Source organism: Arachis hypogaea, chromosome 15 (genome assembly GCF_003086295.3).
Source record: "Arachis hypogaea cultivar Tifrunner chromosome 15, arahy.Tifrunner.gnm2.J5K5, whole genome shotgun sequence".
NCBI lineage: Eukaryota > Viridiplantae > Streptophyta > Magnoliopsida > Fabales > Fabaceae > Arachis > Arachis hypogaea.
In genome coordinates this window covers 159892984-159913601 of record NC_092050.1, presented here as the reverse complement: position 1 = coordinate 159913601, position 20618 = coordinate 159892984, and the positions used below count along the sequence as shown (strand labels likewise).

The window sequence follows — 20618 nt, the reverse complement described above, 5'->3', positions numbered from 1 at the left end:
AATCTTTGAAAAAAGAAATTTGCAAGGAATGGTGGGAATCAATCATAGTTAAGCTCCTGGGAAGGAGAATTTCTCTTCTGGCGCTCAAAAGAAGACTAGAGACAATATGGGGAAAGAACGGCAGCATTGACGTTATCGATCTCGGAAATGATTTCTTCCTTGTGAAATTCTATAATATGGAAGACTTGGATTTTGCACTCATGGAGGGGCCCTGGAAAATTCTTGACCACTACTTAACCATTAGATGGTGGAAACCAGAATTCAACCCCCTCACATCAACAATAGATACACTGGCAACTTGGATTCGTCTCCCAGGCCTTGCGATAGAGTATTACAATAGAACAATATTGGAGAAGATTGGCAACATTGTTGGGAGGACCATGAAGATTGACATGACAACAGAAAACATCTCCAGAGGTAAATATGCTAGAATTTGCGTGGAGATAGATTTAAGCAAACCCTTGGTGTCTCAATACCAAATCAATGGTATCACTCATCTAGTGGAATACGAAGGCCTCCATATGGTGTGTTTCAACTGCGGCTGCTTTGGACATGAAAAATCCTCATGCCCAAGCTTAAGGTCACAAGAAAAACCAGAAGCCAGTAACAATAATGAAGGAAAGGGATACGAAAAGGCAGGGATGGAGGAAGAAGAAGGGGGCAGAATTGGAAAAGGGGAGTTAAGTAAGGGCAAAGGCGTAATTGCAGAGGAGAATAACGGATTTGGCCCTTGGATGCTAGTCCAAAGGACAAGGGGGAAGAAATTACTGAAAAATGGAGAGGGAACCAGTAACGGCCAAAAAGGAAAAGAAAAAGTTTTGTCGTACGGGGAGCACACCTCTCGCTTTGCAGCTCTGCAGCATGAGGTAGTGGAGGGAGACAAGGAGACAAATGAGGTTGTGGTGATACCACAGAAGGATGAGAGCGATAAGACAAATCCAGCTGGAAGCAAGGCAACCACAGAAAAAGACAAAAGAAATAAAGGAGCTCTGGAGAGGAATACTCCTACAAAACTAAAAGACCAAATCCCACAAGAAAATAACCAGACCCACAAAAATAGCCCAAAACCAAGACAGACAAATAGCAAGATGCAAGAAACCCAAAACCAGACCAACCCAACTCTTGCCCCTACAACAGCCCAAACCATGAGAAAAGAAAGAACCCAAACCAAGACTAAAACCCAAACCCAAGAAGATACTAGCATGAACATTACTGACAAAGCCGTTCATTTTCAAGAAAATTGGGCAAACAACAACCAAACCCAAGACTCTCAAATCACTGAAATGGTTGAGGCCACTGGAATACAGGCTTGCGACATGGAGGAACCACCTGACCCAGTCCCGCCAGACTTTGGAGCCAGAAATTCAGAAGATCTAGTAGAAGCCATGGAAGTTTTTGAAAGGGAACCAGCCCAAGGAGAAGCACAGGAAGAAGTACCTCCTTCATTAACAAGGGAGGATATGCATGATGATTAAGAGGCCTTGAGCCTCTTTGCTTTCCCAACCTTTTGGGTTAGGGTGCCTTTGTTTTGGTTTAGAGTTTTGGATAAGACTTTTGCGTCATATAATGAAGATCATGATGTGGAATATTAGAGGGGCAGCGAGCAAAAGTACCGTTCGCACCCTCAAGGAGTTGCAAAACCAAAAGAAACCTGACCTCACTATTCTGGTAGAAACCAAATGTAGCGGAAATAAAGGAAGAGAGGTGATTAAGGCAATGGGATTCAATCATGCCATTGTCGAAGAAGCTGTCGGTTTCGTTGGAGGGATCTGGATCCTCTGGAAGAACGATGATTTCAAAATCAAAGTTATATCAACCCACAAGCAATTTGTGCATATGGAAATTGAAAATAATCAGCGGAGGACATGGAGCCTTACGGCTGTGTATGCAAGTCCACAGGAAGCACAAAGAAAAGAAATGTGGGAGCTTTTGCACAACATCTCAAGAAACATGAACTTACCATGGCTGATGATAGATGATTTCAACGACATCGCAGAGCAAAGTGAGAAGAAAGGAGGAGGGGAAAATGATGCCTATGCGTGTAGACGTTTCAGAGGCTGGATTGACAAATGCAACCTCATAGACGTAGGCTATTCAGGATCAAGATTCACATGGAAGGGGGGAATAAGAGAAGGCCAAGAAAGAGTTTATAAAAGGCTGGATCGAGCTTTATGCAACTCAGAGTGGCGTACAAATTTTTCAAATGCATTTGTGGAGGTGCTGCCAAGAATACAATCAGACCATCACCCTTTGCTGCTACACACAAGACCTGAGACTAGTATCCATGGAGAGAGACCTTTCAAGTATGAAGCCATGTGGAATACACATGAAGACCTCCCAAATGTCATTAAAAGTGCTTGGAATAATGAGTATGACTTTCCAGTAGCCTTAAACAATTTAACTGAAAGTCTGAAAAAATGGAATAATGAAACTTTTGGTAACATATTTCGAAAGAAAAGGAGGCTTTTGAATAGAATTCAAGGGATACAAAAATCTAGGCTTTATGGTAGGAATAAGTTTCTTGATGGGCTGGAAAAAGACCTTTCGGAGGAATTGAAAAAAATCCTTGATCAAGAGGAGATCTTCTGGCTACAAAAATCCAGACAAAAGTGGCTTGTAGAAGGAGATAGAAACACTAAATATTTTCACACAAAAACTTTGGTGCGCAGAAGGAAGAACAAGATAGTGAAGCTGAGGAACAATAATGGTATCTGGTGTGAAGAGATAAAAGCTGTAAAATCGATAGTCTCAAATTTTTTCACAGACCTATACCGAGATGAAAGACCAAAGCGCCCCACTATTCGATGCAGCTGGCAATATAAAAGATTGGAAGAAGAACAGAAACAGATGTTAGAAAGAATGCCCATTCCAAGTGAGATTGAAGAAGCTATCCACAGCATAGGTTCCCTAAAGGCGCCTGGAGAAGACGGATACCCTGCGTTGTTCTTTAAAGAAAATTGGAAGGTCCTCCAATGCTCCATCTGTGCTTTCATTCAGAAACTATGGCAAGACCCCCCCTCAATACAACAGGTAAACCAAACTCTTCTAACACTTATACCCAAGATCAACCAGCCTGAATTTGTCTCTCAATTTCGACCTATAGCCCTATGCAATGTGATATATAAGTGTTTGAGCAAAATTCTGGTCAAAAGGATAAAGCCCACTTTGAATGAAAGAATTGCTCCAAATCAGTCAAGTTTCATTCCAAGTCGGCTAATCCATGACAACATCATCATTGCAAAAGAAATGGTTCATACCATGGGAAAAATGAAGGGGAAAAATTCATTTATGGCTATCAAAATTGATTTTGAGAAAGCTTATGATCGTTTGAACTGGTGTTTCTTGGAAAAATGTTGCTTGGAGTATGGAATGTCGGAAAAAACTATTTCCATCATCATGCAGTGTGTGTCATCAGTTTCCTTCAAGATCTTGTGGAACGGCGAGAAACTTGATATGTTCAAGCCAAGTAGAGGACTAAGGCAAGGGGATCCTCTGTCCCCTTACCTTTTTGTCATCGCCATGGACAAGCTCTCGCAACTCATAGAAGAGACCGTTATAAAGGGAAAGTGGATACCAATGAAAGCGGGACAAAGAGGACCTCAAATATCACACCTTCTCTTTGCTGATGATCTCTTGCTGTTTACAGAAGCAACGGAAAATCAAATGAAAGTTGTGCTTGAAACTCTAGACGAATTTGGAGCTGCATCGGGGTTCAAAATCAATGCAGAAAAGACATCCATTCTATTCTCTAAAAATGTCCCCAACTGCAAAAGAGTAGGCATAAAGGAGATATGCGGCTTCCAGGAAGTGCCATGTCTAGGAAGATACTTAGGTGCTTACTTGACAAACAACCGAAAGAAGAAGGAAGACTTTAAAAGCATTATTGAAAGAACAAAAAGCAAATTAAAAGGATGGAAGGCCAATTGCCTATCCTTAGCAGGGCGCATCACTCTTGCACAAACTGTAATCAGCCCAATGCTCAATTTTGATATGTTACATACAAAAATTCCCATTGGAATTTGCAATGAAGTGGAAAAATGCCAGAGAAAATTTATTTGGGGAGAAAACTCAAACACACGAAAATTGCATGCTGTGAAATGGGACACTCTCTGTAAAACAAAAATAAATGGGGGCCTAGGCATGAGAAAGCTTCATATCATGAATGATGCCTTTTTTATGAAACAAGTATGGAGGTTAATGCACGAAAGAGAGACACTATGGGCGAAAGTCCTTTTCAATAAATATGGCAGGGAAAAAGATTCAATCCTGAACATGGAAAATAGGGCATCTGACTCAAAGTTTTGGAGAGATTTGATAAAGATCAAAGAAGACATGAAAGAGAACCTGAGGTTTTCTATTGGAAATGGTAAGTCGACTTCTCTATGGAGAGATAAGTGGTTGTATCATGAAAATGCTCTTATTGAGGATGTACAGGAAATAAACGCTTCCCTTCTCAATATGAAAGTGGCTGATGCAGTGTTAGAAAATGGAGAATGGAACTTGGAATTGCTAAGGGAGCTCATTCCAGAAGACAAAATTTTAAAGATTACTGCATACCATCCCCCGAAAGAGAGCCTAGGTGAGGACAAGATCATGTGGAGTCCCTCCGAAGATAGAAACTTCACAGTAGCCAGTGCTTATAAAACACTCTCTCAAGCAAATGAAAATCAAGACCAAACCTGGAATCTTATATGGAAATGGAAGGGCCCCCAGCGTATAAAATGTTTTATGTGGTTAGCAACTCAAAACAAGCTGATGACCTCAGAAAGAAGACAGAAGATCTTTGGTGCAAATCCAAACTGCCACCGATGCCCCAATAATCCAGAAACACTACTCCACACATTAAGGGACTGCACAGAAGCATCAAGAATTTGGCGGCAGTTAGTGAAACCCTCTTACATAACCACTTTCTATAGAGCTCCCTTCGAGACATGGATCCGCTGGAATCTTACAGTGGAAATCGGTGCTAATGCACAACCATGGCTGTCCCAATTTGTTGTGACTTGCTGGTGGCTATGGAAATGGAGAAATAAGGAGATCTTTGACCCCCCTTTTAGAAGACCAAACAATGCACATTTATGGATTAAAGAATATCTGCAGAGGATCAATAATGCTTTTGAAAAAGTCAATATCCTTAAAGGAGCACAGAAGAAAAAAGAAATACATATTGCATGGCAACCTCCTGAGGATGGATGGCTAAAAATCAATACTGACGGAGCAATCTCACAGGAGCACCATATAGCAGGGTGTGGAGGCTTGATTCGGGATAGCCGTGGAAGATGGGTAGCGGGGTTCTTGGTGAATATTGGCAAAGGAACAGCGTTCACGGCAGAAGCTTGGGGAATTCTCCATGGATTGAAACTAGCTTGGGATTTGGGATTCAAAAAAATCATTCTAGAAACTGATTCAAAAATTGCATTCCAAATTCTCAGCAAAAGAGAAGAAAGGGACAATCATCCGGAAACAATTATAAGAAGCATCAGCCAATTAATACAAAGAGACTGGAATGTAAAACTCTGTCATACATATAGGGAAGGAAACAAAAGTGCCGACTGGCTTGCGAAGGAAAGTTTACAAGCATGCCTTGGATTTCATTTCATAGACACTATGCCAACAGGGCTAAGGAACATTATAGATGATGATGCTAGAGGGGTATCATTGCCTCGTTTTATCATTGATTTTTAATTTTCTTGGGCGTTAAGCCCCGTCAAAATACCAAAAAAAAAAAATATATTGCACTTGCTAACCAACTTGGGTTGATCGAGTGGTCAACTCACTCGTTCGCTTAAGCAAGTGTTGGGAGTTCGAACTCTGTTTTGTGCATGCAGCAACTCATTGGCCAGCGACAGATCCTTAAATGAAGCTCAGATCCGCAATGGATTAGTCATTAACTTATCAGGTTGGGGGATACCGTTTGGGTAAACAAAAAAATATATATATTGCACTTGCTTTATTTTAAACTAACATATCTAATTTAAAATTTAAATATATGAAAATACTAGTTGGAGTGAATTCCTAACCGACTATAAACCACTTGAAAGTACAAATTCAAATTCAAATTAAATTAGGTAGATAAATCTGTTACAAGTTTATAGCAGAAAATCGCGCTCTTATCAGCCTGCCTGATATACTAACAGTATTTCGAGAATATCTCAAGATGTGGTTATCCGATTTACTTTGTTTAAGATTCTTTTTAAAGCTAATTCAATTTTCTATAAATTTGTCTCTAATAGCTATTTTCAAATTCTAAACGTAGAAAACGTTATAGGGCTCACAAAGTGGCGATTTAGATTGAAGATTTCACCTAAATGCCTCCTAACATAATCTGCACATACCTAAGAGCTATTTGATCCTTCCTTTCTCAACCTATTCCCTTTTTCTATACAAAACATTATAGTATACACAAAGTCGAGCCATGAAACGAGTCTCTCTTCACTAACAAACCGCATCTATTTGTATCGGAATACCTATTGGAACTTCACTCGAGGACATGTCATGATATAATGTCCGAGTACTAGCAATAATAAACATCTTCCCAAAAACTTAAACTGATTTTTGGGTTCACCAAGACTCAAACTCTTGACCTTTCGGATCTAGCATTCTAATACCATGCATGATACCACTCATCCCAAAAGCTTCAGCTGATGGGAAAAGGTAACACTAATGATTATATCTCTAATACTCTCTAAACTTCCATTGTACACATTGTATAAATATTCCATTGGCTCCCCATACTTTCCCTTGTTTTAATCATATATGGTCATCAGCATAGCTATTAGAAGCTCTGATACCATAATAAAATTAATTAACTAAGAGAGTACGTAATAAAATTGAGAGAGACGTAAAGAAAATTTGTGTATTTTTTTTTTCTCTTTAAAATTTAAACTATTCTAAGTTTGTATTTGCAATAAAAATAAATCAAATTTTGTTCATCTAGATGTAAAAACTTTTGCTGCTGCCTAGAACTAGGGTGTGATGCTAATACATGGTGGTGCAGTTTTTATATTTTGGTGATTCATACATAGTGCATTTTTGATATTGGTTTGCTTACTTCAATAAAATTCATCAAGAGAATAGTGTTCCTCCTCTAATTCTCATCCTCTCGTTCTAGTGTTACTTTAGGAATGTCATTATCTAATTTTATTACACTCAATGTTTTATTTTTACTGCGTGAAGTTCTTGTGTATGTCTATTTAATTTTGCTTCTAATGGTGATCGATCAAATGATTATTTGTTAATTAGTTTTATAAAATAATTGTTGCATTTTCATGAAATGAATATACGACAACCTATTCCTGCAATAGTGACAAAGATTAGTAAACTAATTAGCAACATACCTTTTAAGTGTTCCTAGTTACGCACATTACTATTTCCGTGGAAGAGTGAATAAACCATTCAATTAAGGCCTTTTGTTTACATGGTGCACTAAAATTAGTAATTACAACATGCATGCAAGTAGTTCAGTTTCCTTTTTTCAGTTACAAAAATACACGATGTGCTCATCACACTATTCAGCACTTTATAATCGAAATTGTTATTGATCATCGTTGCATCCTGTACAAGCTAACTCCTAGATTAAATGCATAATCTTCATCAAATTACATTGACTAAATTTTGCTTCTCTCGTTCTCCCTTCCTCACAATTCCATCAAATGCTTTCCTTCTTTGAAGTAAAGACATTTTACGCCAACAATGATTAGCAAAATGGATCATTGCTTACCTTTGACTTGAATCCAAAGAAACTATGACGGTGTTTGGTAAGTGTTTTAAGATAAAATATAAAAACACTTAGACGAATTAGACAATAAAGACAGAAACAAGACAGAGAAAAAAAATATGCCCTGTCTCTATCTTTATTGTTTTCATTTTACCTATTTTTATATTTTTGTTTTAAAAAAAAATTGTGTCTCTAAGTGTATCTATATTGTTGGTTTGAGACAATTACCAAACAAAGCCTAACATACCTCCTTTGCTGTTATCTTCTCTTTGCTATTGAGAATGTCCTCTTCAAGTAATGGTTTGCAGTTTTATCATTTCTATAGCATAAGACCCTCAATATTGTGTTGGGGTCAGTTCTACACCACTTCCTTGTAGTTGGAGGCATTGGCAACTTGTGTCCAATAACACCACTTGCCTCATCACTTAACACAATATTGGTCAAAGTCTCCATCAACTCTCCAGTGCTCAACCCCATCAATGCTATAACCCCTTCAACTACCTCACTCTCTTTCTCCACTGCTTCATCACCAACCAACCCTTCTCCACAGTTGATGAACACAGCCTTCAAGTTTTCAAAGTCTTCTTGGATCATAATGTAATCTGACTCATTGAACATCCTTGAGGTTCCACCAGCAAGCAGGACCATAAGGAATGCATCAAAGCATGCCTTCATGATCTCTTTCATTGCCTGTGCTCTGGCTCTTTCGGTCAGAATCGCAGTCATCAGCTTGAGGTTATGCTTGAGAACAGTGAGTCCTGGTTGGATTCTGGCACTGGCTACATCCCCTGCATAGAGTGTTTCATAGAGGAAAGAGTTCGAGTCAAAGAATATGAGGCGATAGGATGCAACTTCTGAGAGGTGCTGGCATGCTGCTAAGATGGAAGAGTTTGCTGTTTCAAAGTATGAAGTGCTTTTGCTGCTGTTAGTTAAAGGGCTCTGTATATTTTTGAAACTATGGCGACTCGAAGGAACGACTCCTTTGGACAAGGAGAGTGATTTGTCAAGGGAAGGGATATGTTGGAGAAGATGGTGTAAGGTGTTGATTCGAATGTAGAGGCGCTGCGTTCCGCGGCTGGTGCATGCATGAGGATGCCTAGCTTCATATATTCCATACATGTGTGGATCTTCACATGTTACTCTGCATGGTGTAGCTATCTTCCAAAACTTGTGGAACTTAGAATTCCTATTGCATCTGGTGAGTGGTGGAAGATTTGGCACATAGTTCTCTTTCAAACCTTTGAGCAGCACATAATAAATCAGAAATCAAGTATGCTAGGTAGCGATTATTATTTAGCATTTCAAATGAACCTAGTGATTTAGGAAGGAGATTTCTAGGGATAGCATGTTCAGATTTCATCATATGAACTAATTGAACTCAAATTACTTACCACATGCTGCTACAAACATTGTGTACTCCTTGAAGAGATTTTGTAATCCAGTAGCAAGTTCTTGGACTAAATCTTCAGTTATTGGTACTGGAAGTAGAAAGAATTCTTGCACAATTATCTTTGCCAAATTCATCAGCTCTACTACTGATTTTGCATAAGGCTCTGATTTGGACTTTGGATTCCAATTCTGAAACACAAGGCACAAAAAAGATTTATAAGATTGGGAAACTAAAAACATCTGATATGATATAAAGAGGATCATATATATATATATATATATATATCATAAAGCCAGAACTTACTTCATGTTCTTTTGCTTTTTGGAAACAGTAATTCCCTCTTTGCATTGAAGCATCCATCCATCTCTTCAAAATGTTAACTATGGTTGAATCAACTTCAAAAGGAACCATCTCAGTCACTACTGTTTTGCCACCATCTTCACAATCAACCGAGTCTTCAACTACCATTTGGACCAAAATATCTTCTAGCTTTTTAGCCCTTTGCAGTACTATAATTGTCTCGCTTGTTTCTGTTGTCATCATTTCAGTTAAATACTGCTTCAAAACAAATCCATAGCAATTGTTCAATGTCAATGCTGCAACTGCAGCTGCAGTTGCATGCCATTTCTTCAACACTGGACTATAACTTTGTCTTTCTCTATTTGCCAAGTCTTCAATCTCTTGTGCTAATTGGAACATAACTTCACTTATTTCTTTCTTTGTTTGACATTGAGTATATTTGGCATTTGCTGCTTGGAGTGCCTATGATCATCAGAAAACGAGAAATCCATTATATAAATCAGTAATAAGCATTGTTATCAACTATTCAGATATTGCATTTTACTCTCTAAACTGGAACCTGCACTTTAAATGAGACTAATTCTGTTCAGAAATAAGTATAATTTGCATCATTTTTAGACTAGCACTTACATTTTCAAATGCATTCTTCATTGAAGATCGAATATAATCATCAACCCTATCCCCTCCTTTCCCTTCACTACCTTCACCAGAGGGTGCAACGTCTCCTAGAATCTTGTGTGCTAACAAAACTACAGGAAGAAGGTTCTCAATTTCTCCAGCAGCCTCAACTTGGAAATATTCTTGGTAAGCAAGCAACCTCTTTTCACCCCAATCCTTCAATGAACTTAGCACGGATTTCAATATCTCAACATACTTTGGATCCTTTTCTTTCTTAGCATCACTTGCAACCTCATTCAACATTGCATGTGAGGCACAAAGTAGGTCATGTTCTACTTGGCCAGTTTCCACATATTTTTGAAACAGAACCCATGCAAAGCACACATTGTGAATTGACCTATTTATCCCTAATGATGTCCATGTTTTCTTCATTAAGTCAAGCATCTCATCAACCTCATCAAGGATTGAAGTTTCCTCCTTTAGATCAAAAATGGATTGAAGAAGAGGTATATAGAGATGAACATTGACAGGGTAACCATTAGCCCAGTGGCACACATTGGTGGGAGCACCACCATCAGGGTTCCTCATTGATAAGGAAAGAACAGAGTTGCTGAAAGTTCTCATTGTATCTGAGTTCCTGCCTGTGTCCAAAGGCTGTTCCACACCATTCTTTATGATTTCCTTGAGGTTCATGGCGAATTGGTTGGTCTTTTCGACCGGGATGGAAGGGTACAAGAGGAGCCCTGCTTCAATCATCTTGAGCTGCCTCTTCTGCCACAAATGGTACTCTTGGAAATTGTTGAATTCTGAGGGCTTAAGGTGGCGTAGGAGTTCCAATGGGAGGATGATCGTTTCTGCTTGTCTTCCAAGCTGCAATTCAAGTTTGTTTTTGTAATTAATAGTTAGCTAGTTTGGACCAAAATTAGTGTAGCTAGATGAATCAATCGAATTGTTATATTTAACAATATTCATTATCTGCATAATCAATTAATAGTAGTTAATTAGAATTAGGATGACTCTTATTTTTGGTTGAAGTGGCTGAGATTATAAATTGGAGGATTAGATACAATGCTGGACAGAGAATCAAATTTACACAATAACATGAATCATTAGTTAACTACTCTTTCAACAAGATGGAAAAAATCTGAGATAACAAGATATCCATTGCCATCTCACCATGCATGCATTATTTGTCGTTACACTAACCATGGACGATTACACCAAAGAACCACCCAGCCAAAAAGTTATTAGAACATTGAAATTTCAATAATGGTAATTACCAAAATATTATCAAGTTATTTTTTGTCACATTTTAAATTCATTCAAAAAAATTACTTTTTTTTAACTATTCATATTATTTTTTTAGCACTCGAATATTAACTTTACTTTTAATAAATAATAACAATAAAGCCTATTATGCATATTTATTTCTTGAGTGACTTATATCGAAGATTTGAAAAATAATAATAATAAACAATAATAATTTGAAGTTACTTGGCCAACAAGGGTCCTCATTAGGGTTTTTCTGAGGCGGTTATCACTCTGCTCCGTCACCTGCATCTGCACCCTCATCACATCCGCCATACTCATCTGCTTCCTCGGCTTCACCAACCGAGACTTGGGGCTGCTACCTCCCGCCACCGGCGACACCAAAGGCGACATCAACGGCGACATCGCCGGAGACTCCGCCGCCGAAATTCTCTGATCCAAGGTGCTCCTCATCATCTTCAACCCTAGCGCACGCTTCACCCTACTCGACTGCGACACCGGCGCTCCACCAGCACCAGCACCCGCACCATTATTATTCTCATGCTTCGAATAGAACGTGAGGCTGCTCTGGCCACCGAAGCCCGGCGAGGACCTACACGCCGTGAAGAACAGCTCGTATGCGGTTTCCCTGAAGTCATCGCCGTCGATTCCTTGAAGATCCCCAAACGGCCATGCCAGATCGCTTTGTTTATCGTAGAGATCTTGTTTGGCTTTTGCGACGTAGTTATGTTGTTCGTCGTAGAAGTAACTTGAAGGGGATAATGGTTGTGGTGATTCCAATGGTGACGTGGGAGGCATGAGAACTGGATCTGATTCATAACGAACGAGTTGTTGGCTTTGTTGAGAGGGTGTCGGTGTCGTTGCGTTGTTGCCGGAGGTGAAAGACGACGGCGTATCGGCGCGCGACGTAGGCGATAGTGGGAAGGGATCGGGACAAGAGTCGCGGCGGTTGTGGGTGGAAATGGGACGGATAATCGGAGGGAGGGATAGGCCTGGTAAGGATTCGCGGCGGCTGTGGCGCCGGCGAGATCGTGGAGACGTTGGTGGTAGCGGGTCTGCGGAAATGGAAGATGGTGGGAGGAGGGGGAATGGGGAGGATTCATGGCGGATGTGGGTGGGGGTGGGGGTGGGGATGGGAATAACGGAGGAGGAGGGTGGCGTGGAGGACAAGGGAGGGAAGGGACCCGGGGAGGAATCGTGGCGGCGGGGACGGTGGGACGAGGCCATGGTGGTGGTGGTGGCGGTGGCGGAGGAGGTAGCTGCATGCAACAGTGAAAATTGAACTAATTAATGTGTTATCATTATTATTTATTTTTTATTATTATTGTTACTTCATAGTTGTGATAGAGAAGATTTTAGAAAGTAGCTATTCGAAGATAATGGTGAATAACGGAAAGGTGGATGAGGAAGGTGATGAGTTGTTAATTTTAAGTTAGATTACTTTTTTGGATAATTAGTTGATTAACGAGATTAATGATTGGCTGAGGTAGCGCCACCCCCAATTATTCCTTCCCCATCTCTCTATTTATTAGTTGTGAGATAACTGGATATATCACATTTACCACAATGTAAGATCTATCCAGTGTGAAATAATTATTAACAGTGTTGGGCTTTCGTTGTTAGGCCAGGAGATAACAACGATTAGATATCAGATCTTTCTTTACTTGCATGTATTTTTCTGTTTTACTCCCTGTAAAAACAAAAATAATTTTAAGGGCAATTTACATCAAACGACTATATCACAATTAATTTTACGTGAATTTTTTAAAAGAAGAAATGTTACATATATTTTTTAATTTATAATTATATATAAATTAAATTGACTAAATTTGATTTGATCATTTTAATAATAAATCGAATCAAATAAATTCAAACTGTTAAATTTATACATAAATGGATTCTATTAGCTTTGACTTTATAATATTTAAAATTTATTTATAATAAATCAAAACTATTTACTTCAAATTATTAGGTTTATATATAATTATGTAAGGTGATTGTATATGATAAATCAAATTTAGTAGAGTTAATTTATTTTTAAAATTTATTACTGAGTAAATCGAATTCAACTCTTTCAATTTATTATATTTTACTGAGTCTCCTGTGTAAATTGAAACTATCAATTTTGATTTACTATGCAAATCTTAAATCGAATAAATGATGTTAATTTGATTCACTACGGTCATAAATCGAATGCATTAAATTTGATTTACATACAAAGTCTTTAAATCGAATTTAATGAAGTTGATTTACATATAAACAGGACTCTCACATAACGTTTCTTCATTTAGGATATTCATATAAAATTGAATCTCATTTGGTTTCTTTACATAAATTGTCCTAATTTTAATGCACTATAAGTATGTAAATAGTTTTATACATGTATATTATATATTTAATTATATTACGATATTAAAAATAATTATTTTTTGTATTAATTATGTGAATAATCATAAAAAAATAGATAATTTGACGATTGTATAAAATATTTTATATTATTATGTACTAAAATTAAACCCATAAATAAAAAAAAACTTTAAATCAACAAGATTTTTTTTGGCAAATATATAAAATTTATTTTTAATACTCCTTATTAAAAATAAAGAGTGTTACATTCTTTTATAATTAAATAAATCTTATCTTATATTTATTATATTTTATATCAACAATTCGTAATTATAATTTAAAATTTAAGATTTAAAAAATATTGCGCTTATTTTTTTCAAAATGTATTAACATTTATTAGTTTATAATCAACAATTGCATTTATATTTTTCTCATTTCATAAGAGAAAGAACATATTTAATTAATTGATTTTTTATATTTTAACTAGAAAATATTGGGTTTAAATATTAAAAGTAAAAAAAAAAATGTTTTTAAGATATATAGTAAATAATTAAATATATAGTGTGGTAGTTAACGGAAGAGAACTGGCCCTCGTCGTTTCTGCAAATAAAGTTTAGATACGTAATCTTCGTCGATTATTCCAAGCATAGTAACTACTAACTAGTAAGGGTAAGAAACGTGGTGATTAAAGCTATGTAGATCTCTTAGCTGGTATTCATATAAACAAGAATAACGTTATTTGATTTTTATTTTTTCTTCTTTTGGGGTACATGATCTTAGTATCATGTAGAAATTTTGATAAGTTGATATAGTATTAATAAAATTGATAGAGCAAACGTTTAATAATAGGATTAAGTACAATTTTATTCGTATAATTTAGTTTGAAAATTAAAATTATTTTTAATATTTTTTTCATTGAAATTTGTTTATTATGTTTAATTTGATTTTAAAATTATTTTTTGAACTAAAATATTTTTTCTCATCACTATTTTTCTCTATCTCTCCTTTCGATTCTGATATTGCTACTGTCTTTCTCTTTTTTATTCTGGTATTTTTTTCGAAAAATTTTGATATTAACAAAATGACACTTGATTTTTGTTATTAAGAAAATAATTTTTAGAAAATTTTTAAATTTGACAAAATCACTCAATTATTAAAAATGACTGTCACAGTAAACGAAAAATGCTGATATGACCGTCAAAAGAAAGCTCCGATAATGAAAAAGAAGAGGAAGTCGTCGAAAATATCACCGAAATTCTCTGTCATTATCGAAGCTCTCTTCCGACAGCGTGTTTTCCGTTCACTATGAAGTCATCTTTTTACGGTTGTGTGATTTTGTCAAATTTTAAAATCTTTCAAGACTATTTTATCAATAATAAAAGTCAAGTACTATTTTATCACTTTTAGAATATTTCGAATTCCGATTTGGTATTTATCTCTTTATATTATTTTAAATATTTTATGTTTTATATTATTTTAATATGTATTTTATTCGTTTGATTAATTTAATAACTAAATTATTTTGATGTGCATGAATGTAGCATCTATATTATGTACCTTGTACGTATCCTAAATAGTAACTAGATACTATAAAATTAATTAGTATTGACTTTGGAAATAAACAATTAGTAGTCACTAGATACTATGTATCAATTAATATTGATTTTGGAAATAATTTTAAAATGATTACTTTGTGAATGAAATTTGGTATCTTTATGTTATACTACTCTTTGTATATATATACTCTTTAACCATTAAATATATATTTATATTCAAAGAACACAACTTAATAAAATATAACTTAACAAATAATCACATATTATATAATCTCTAATAATTTAAATATTTAAATTTAATGAATTATATTAATAATTACTAAAAGTTAGTTAAAAAAATGGCCGCCGCTAGCTAGTAATAATAAAAAATAAAATCATTAAGTCATGTTTTTGGCATGGAGTAGTTGAAATTTCCTAACAACCCATGATTAGAATTTTCCACACGCTCTAAACAAAGATTACATACTAAAAAATTAAAAAACTAATCAACCATACATGTGATTTAAAGTGTGAGATCAACATTGCATATGTCATGTAAAATTTAATTTTCAATACAATTAAAATATATATAGTTTACTACTCTAGTTGATTTTAAAAACCGATTAATCCGGGGTCAAATATTGCAGATAAAGCTTAAGCATGGTTGTTAAGTGTTAACGCGGTCTTAAGCGAGTTAATTGCAATTAGATTATTAGAAAGATGCTTTTCTGCCATGCATGCTATTTGGCTCTTATAACAACTTGCTCTGTCTTTTATAGTACCTTAATTAACACTTTTAAGTTGTAACTAACATTAGTGTATTTAAACTATATAAATGCATAGTCATAGCCACAAAGCTTATCATCATAAGAACGTGAGTGGGAAAAAATGATAACAATGACGAGTAGTCCAAGTTATTTATCTCTTGCTATATCCATGTTAATAATTTCATTGTCTAGCTCAAACTTGTTTGATTATTATGTAACAAAATGGAGTAGGGTCGGTGCGGCGGAGGCCGTGGCGGCGATAATACCGTGCTCCGGGCATGGAAGAGCATACTTGGAATATGGTTTGGTTTTGAATGGGCATGAACCTGTTTGTGAATGCAATCCATGCTATAGTGGCTCTGATTGCTCCAAGTTTTCATCTCATTGTGCTGCTGATGCTGGAAGGTAACTAAACCCTAATTTGACTCACTATACTACTCATAATAATAACACCTCAGTTTCATCATTTCCTACATGGTAAAAACTCATGTGAAGTTGATACTTGAGAACCGTGAGATGAAAATTTAGTCAAATCATTCAAATCATTTAACGACTCTCAGCTATCAACTTTACGTGAAGTCGACTGCACCTGAGTTTTCACCTTTGTATATAGCTAGTTCCTAGATCAATAATTAATGATGTAAAATGGAGTTGTCTTTACTTAATAATTTAACTGCAATATTACGTAATTAATAAATATTATCATTTTGTATTAGTAATTCACAAGTAATAATTTATATTTATATTTATTAGAATTTATACACGAGTCAACATAATTTATATCCATATTCATCAGAGTTTATATATATATATATATATATAAATTAATAAAATTTATTTATTAAAAATAATTTTATATTTATATTGACTAATTACTGGTCAAAAATTATTAAAATTTACTCTCTCTCTAAGACTTTCTGATAATTTAAATTTTATCAAAATATTATAAATACAAAATTTATGATTTATTTTTATTATTATTTTTTAAATAAAAAAGAAGTGTACATAATTTACATTTTAAATTCAAGATGGACTATTGCATGAGAGAAATTATTTATCTTTATCTTTACTTGAGACAGTAAATTACATTGAAATTTTGAAATAAATGATTTGATGGCAGTGGAGATCCATATTTTATGGAACCATTTTGGATGAGGCATGCAGCAAGTAGTGCAGTGCTAGTATCAGGGTGGTACAGAATGGGATACACATACAATGATGAATCATACATATCACAATTACTGGTGAATCATATAAAAAAACTGCATGAGACTGTTGGAAATGCAGTGACTGATGGAAGGTACATAATATTTGGAGGCGGGTCAACACAACTCCTCAATGCTGCAGTTTATGCATTATCTTCCAATAATAACTCTTCGGACACTCCAGCAAAAGTTGTAGCCACTGCCCCATATTACCCAGTAAGCTTATATAAAAAATTCAGATGCAGTTAATTTTATGTATGTAAAATTAATAGTTAAGAGTCGTTAGATGATAATTTAGTCAAGTCAGTCAAATTATTTAAAGACTCTCAATTATCAATTTCACATTAAGTTAATTGTACATGAGTCTTTACCATATATATATATATATTATGGTAGAAACTCAGGTGCAGTTGACTTTATGTGAAGTTGATAGCTGAGAGCCGTTAGATAAAAATTTAGTCAAATCAGTCAAACCATCTAACGGCTCTCATCTATCAACTTCACGTGAAGTCGACTACATCTGAGTTTCCACCATATATTATTAGTTTTTTAATAATCTATGTGTTCTTGGTTTATTAATGATGATTCCTTATATATAAGTTGTGGCATGGATGAATGCAGTTGTATAGAACACAAACAGAGCTTTTCAATTCAAGGGATTATAGATATGAAGGGGACACATCATTGTGGAAGAACAACACAGATAATGACACAACATTCATTGAATTTGTGACATCACCAACCAATCCAGAAGGGAAATTAACCAAGGCAGTTCTTGAAGGTCCAAATGTTAAAACCATTAACGATAGAGCTTATTATTGGCCACATTTCACACCTCTTCCTTCTTCAGCTGATGATGATCTCATGCTCTTTACAATTTCCAAATTCACAGGCCATGCTGGCACTAGATTTGGGTAAGAGAGAGATACTTGCATTGTCATCAAAATTTCATCAATTTTAGTTTTGAATTCTTATTCAGAAAAAAAATCTTCAATTTTTTTAAGATTTAGATTTAACTAACAAGTTATTATTAGTAGAATTTTTTAAATATTTATTTTAATAAATACACAATAAATAAATTAAAAATTTAAATTTTAAATTTCTTATAAAAAATTTTAATTGACAAATTTAACGTATTTATTAAAATGTTAAATCAGTCATTAATATAAAATATATGCTGGAGCTGGAATACAAAATACACATTACAAATGAGTTAAATAACACATGTATTTATATATAAATACACAGTAATTAATTTTGTTAACTGATTTTGATGTTCAAATAGCATTTTTGTTTTGATTATTTTGAACCAGATAAATCACACAACTGGTTTTTTATTGAACCGGCTGGTTCGGTTCACATATCATTACTAATAAGTGATATATATTCATGATTTCATTATAATTAATTACAGATGGGCAATAATAAAGGATAAGGGTGTGTACGAAAAGATGCTAACATACTTGGACTTAACCACAGTGGGAGTATCTCGTGAGGCACAGCTTAGAACTTTGAAGATTTTGAATGTAATTCTTGAAGAAGGAGATGGAAAAGAAATATTCCAATTTGGATATTCAACAATGAGAGATCGTTGGATAAGGCTAAAACAAATTATATCAAAGTCAAAACGTTTTTCTTTACAGAAACTATCTCCTCAATATTGCACATTTTTCAAAAGGGTTCGAGATCCATCACCAGGTATACACAGCATAGATGTCGATTCTGAAGTAATTAAAACTATCAAAATAGTATGTAAAATATTATATCATTGGCAAAAATTACCTCCAAAAATAAATAAGTCTTAAAAATTAAAAAACGTAATAAAAATAATTAAATATTAAATATATATTCTAAAAAAATAAGATATTTTATCTTTAAAAGTTGATACTTTTATACTAGTTGAATTTTTTTTAAAAAAATTATTGTAAATATCTTTTTTTTTTTAAAGTCAAAATATCAAATTTTGCTTTATTTTTTGTGTTTACTTTTTAATTATTCAAATATCGTCTCAAAAATTTCGATCAAAACACAAATTGTTTGTTAAATATAAATTTTTTTTGTTATTTATAAAAAATATAATATTTTTTAGTTATTTTTTTCACGTTTTGAAATTATTTAGAGACTTATTTATTGTTTTGTATTTCTAAGTATTGTTTTTAGAGTGCAATAAACTTTTGAGTATTATTTTAGTAAATAGTTTACCCAAATTACAATGCCTTGTCTAAGTTATTAATATAAAAATAGAAAAAAAAAAACTTTATGAACCGATGAAAATTGTTTTTGAAATTTTTTATTTTCATAAAAGTTACATAATCAAATCCTTAATTTTTTTTAACTTAATTATCAAAATGGAGTTATTTGACATTCTTCTTGACTTTTGGATCAATAAGACATATATATTATTTTAGTTTCTGATCTGTGCAAATTTCACTTTTTTTTTGAATTATATTAATATTTTTATCAATTATTCACCACATTTTTTCAGTTTTCATAATCCTTGTGGTGATCACCTAAATAATTAATCACCTAAATAATTAATATAATAACTAATAAGGTTAGTGGGTAGCTAGCTAGTTTTCATTTGTTGAATATTTGGATATATAATTTTTTAATTAAGAAGATTAGTGTCTCCCAATAAGTAATAAACTATATATTATTAAAGTTTTACTATAGTTAAAATGAAACTTCATCATAATATCAATCATGTGTGTCCTTACAAAGTAATTATTTAATTTTAATTTGGCTTCAATTATATCTTGGTGACAGCGTACGCATGGTTGAAGTGTGAAAGAGAAGAAGATAAGAATTGTTATGAGATTCTTAAAGCTGCTGGCATCAATGGCCATGAAGGAAGTACGTATAGTGGTGATGATCGTTACGTGCGTCTCAGTCTCATAAGAAGCCAAGATGATTTTGATATTCTTATAAACAAGCTCACAAATTTTGTTGCTAAGGACTAGCTTCTAGCAGCTAGATTATATAATCTTATTAGTAGTTAATAATTAATTATTATTTGATTAGAATTCATTAATCTCCACATATAATATGTATTAGTACTATTGTGCTACTCCTAATAATAATAAGAAGAAGCCATGCCAAGAAAAGCTTAGCTGCTTTTCAAACCAATTTTTTAATTATTTAATACTAGCAAGTTTTCTACTTATTGTAAAACTTTTTTACTCTATTGTTTTGAGAATTTAAAATTTAGAATAAAAAGTTATTTAAAAAATTAATTGATATTAGTTAAAAATTTAACTTCTTAATTATTGAACTCTTATAAATTACTAAAAGTACGGTGGCTGTTTCATGTTTAGCATATGAATAATTTGGATCATATATATAGTTCTATTTACTTGTAAGAATTTATGTATCGGAGTTCGTTATCATTATAATTAAAAAAATATTATTTATACATTAAAATTAATTATTAATATATTTATATATAAATATATATAATTTAATTTATTTTTA

General features: G+C 34.1%; 3 protein-coding genes across 3 annotated transcripts; 2 read left to right on the top strand and 1 right to left on the bottom strand.

Moving 5' to 3' along the window:
- The first annotated feature begins 1566 nt into the window (after window positions 1-1566).
- LOC140179459 (uncharacterized) lies at window positions 1567-5685 on the top strand. The gene has a single exon (XM_072218363.1). It carries the CDS (start codon window positions 1567-1569, stop codon window positions 5683-5685), a length of 4119 nt encoding a protein of 1372 aa, XP_072074464.1.
- A 1684-nt stretch (window positions 5686-7369) lies between these two features.
- Window positions 7370-12673, bottom strand: LOC112751976 (protein unc-13 homolog). Its single transcript, XM_025801328.3, has 5 exons — window positions 11520-12673; window positions 10038-10895; window positions 9411-9869; window positions 9109-9295; window positions 7370-8955 (listed from the first exon to the last, which is right to left on the bottom strand). The coding sequence occupies exons 1-5, from the start codon at window positions 12519-12521 to the stop codon at window positions 7976-7978; spliced, it is 3486 nt and encodes a 1161-aa protein (XP_025657113.1). The 5' UTR covers window positions 12522-12673; the 3' UTR covers window positions 7370-7975.
- A 3283-nt stretch (window positions 12674-15956) lies between these two features.
- LOC112751975 (tryptophan aminotransferase-related protein 4-like) lies at window positions 15957-20298 on the top strand. The gene is made up of 5 exons (XM_025801327.2): window positions 15957-16347; window positions 17063-17363; window positions 17769-18061; window positions 18562-18845; window positions 19914-20298. The coding sequence occupies exons 1-5, from the start codon at window positions 16064-16066 to the stop codon at window positions 20105-20107; spliced, it is 1356 nt and encodes a 451-aa protein (XP_025657112.1). The 5' UTR covers window positions 15957-16063; the 3' UTR covers window positions 20108-20298.
- The last annotated feature ends 320 nt before the right edge of the window (window positions 20299-20618 follow it).

Coding starts and splice junctions, on each gene's coding strand:
- LOC140179459 (XM_072218363.1), top strand. CDS start 1,567: ATGAAGATCATGATGTGGAATATTAGAGGGGCAGCGAGCAAAAGTACC.
- LOC112751976 (XM_025801328.3), bottom strand. CDS start 12,521: ATGGCCTCGTCCCACCGTCCCCGCCGCCACGATTCCTCCCCGGGTCCC. Junction 9,870..10,037: donor TGAAGAATGCATTTGAAAAT/GTAAGTGCTAGT, acceptor TGATGATCATAG/GCACTCCAAGCAGCAAATGC. Junction 8,956..9,108: donor AATGTTTGTAGCAGCATGTG/GTAAGTAATTTG, acceptor TGCTGCTCAAAG/GTTTGAAAGAGAACTATGTG.
- LOC112751975 (XM_025801327.2), top strand. CDS start 16,064: ATGATAACAATGACGAGTAGTCCAAGTTATTTATCTCTTGCTATATCC. Junction 16,348..17,062: donor TGTGCTGCTGATGCTGGAAG/GTAACTAAACCC, acceptor ATTTGATGGCAG/TGGAGATCCATATTTTATGG. Junction 18,846..19,913: donor GGTTCGAGATCCATCACCAG/GTATACACAGCA, acceptor TCTTGGTGACAG/CGTACGCATGGTTGAAGTGT.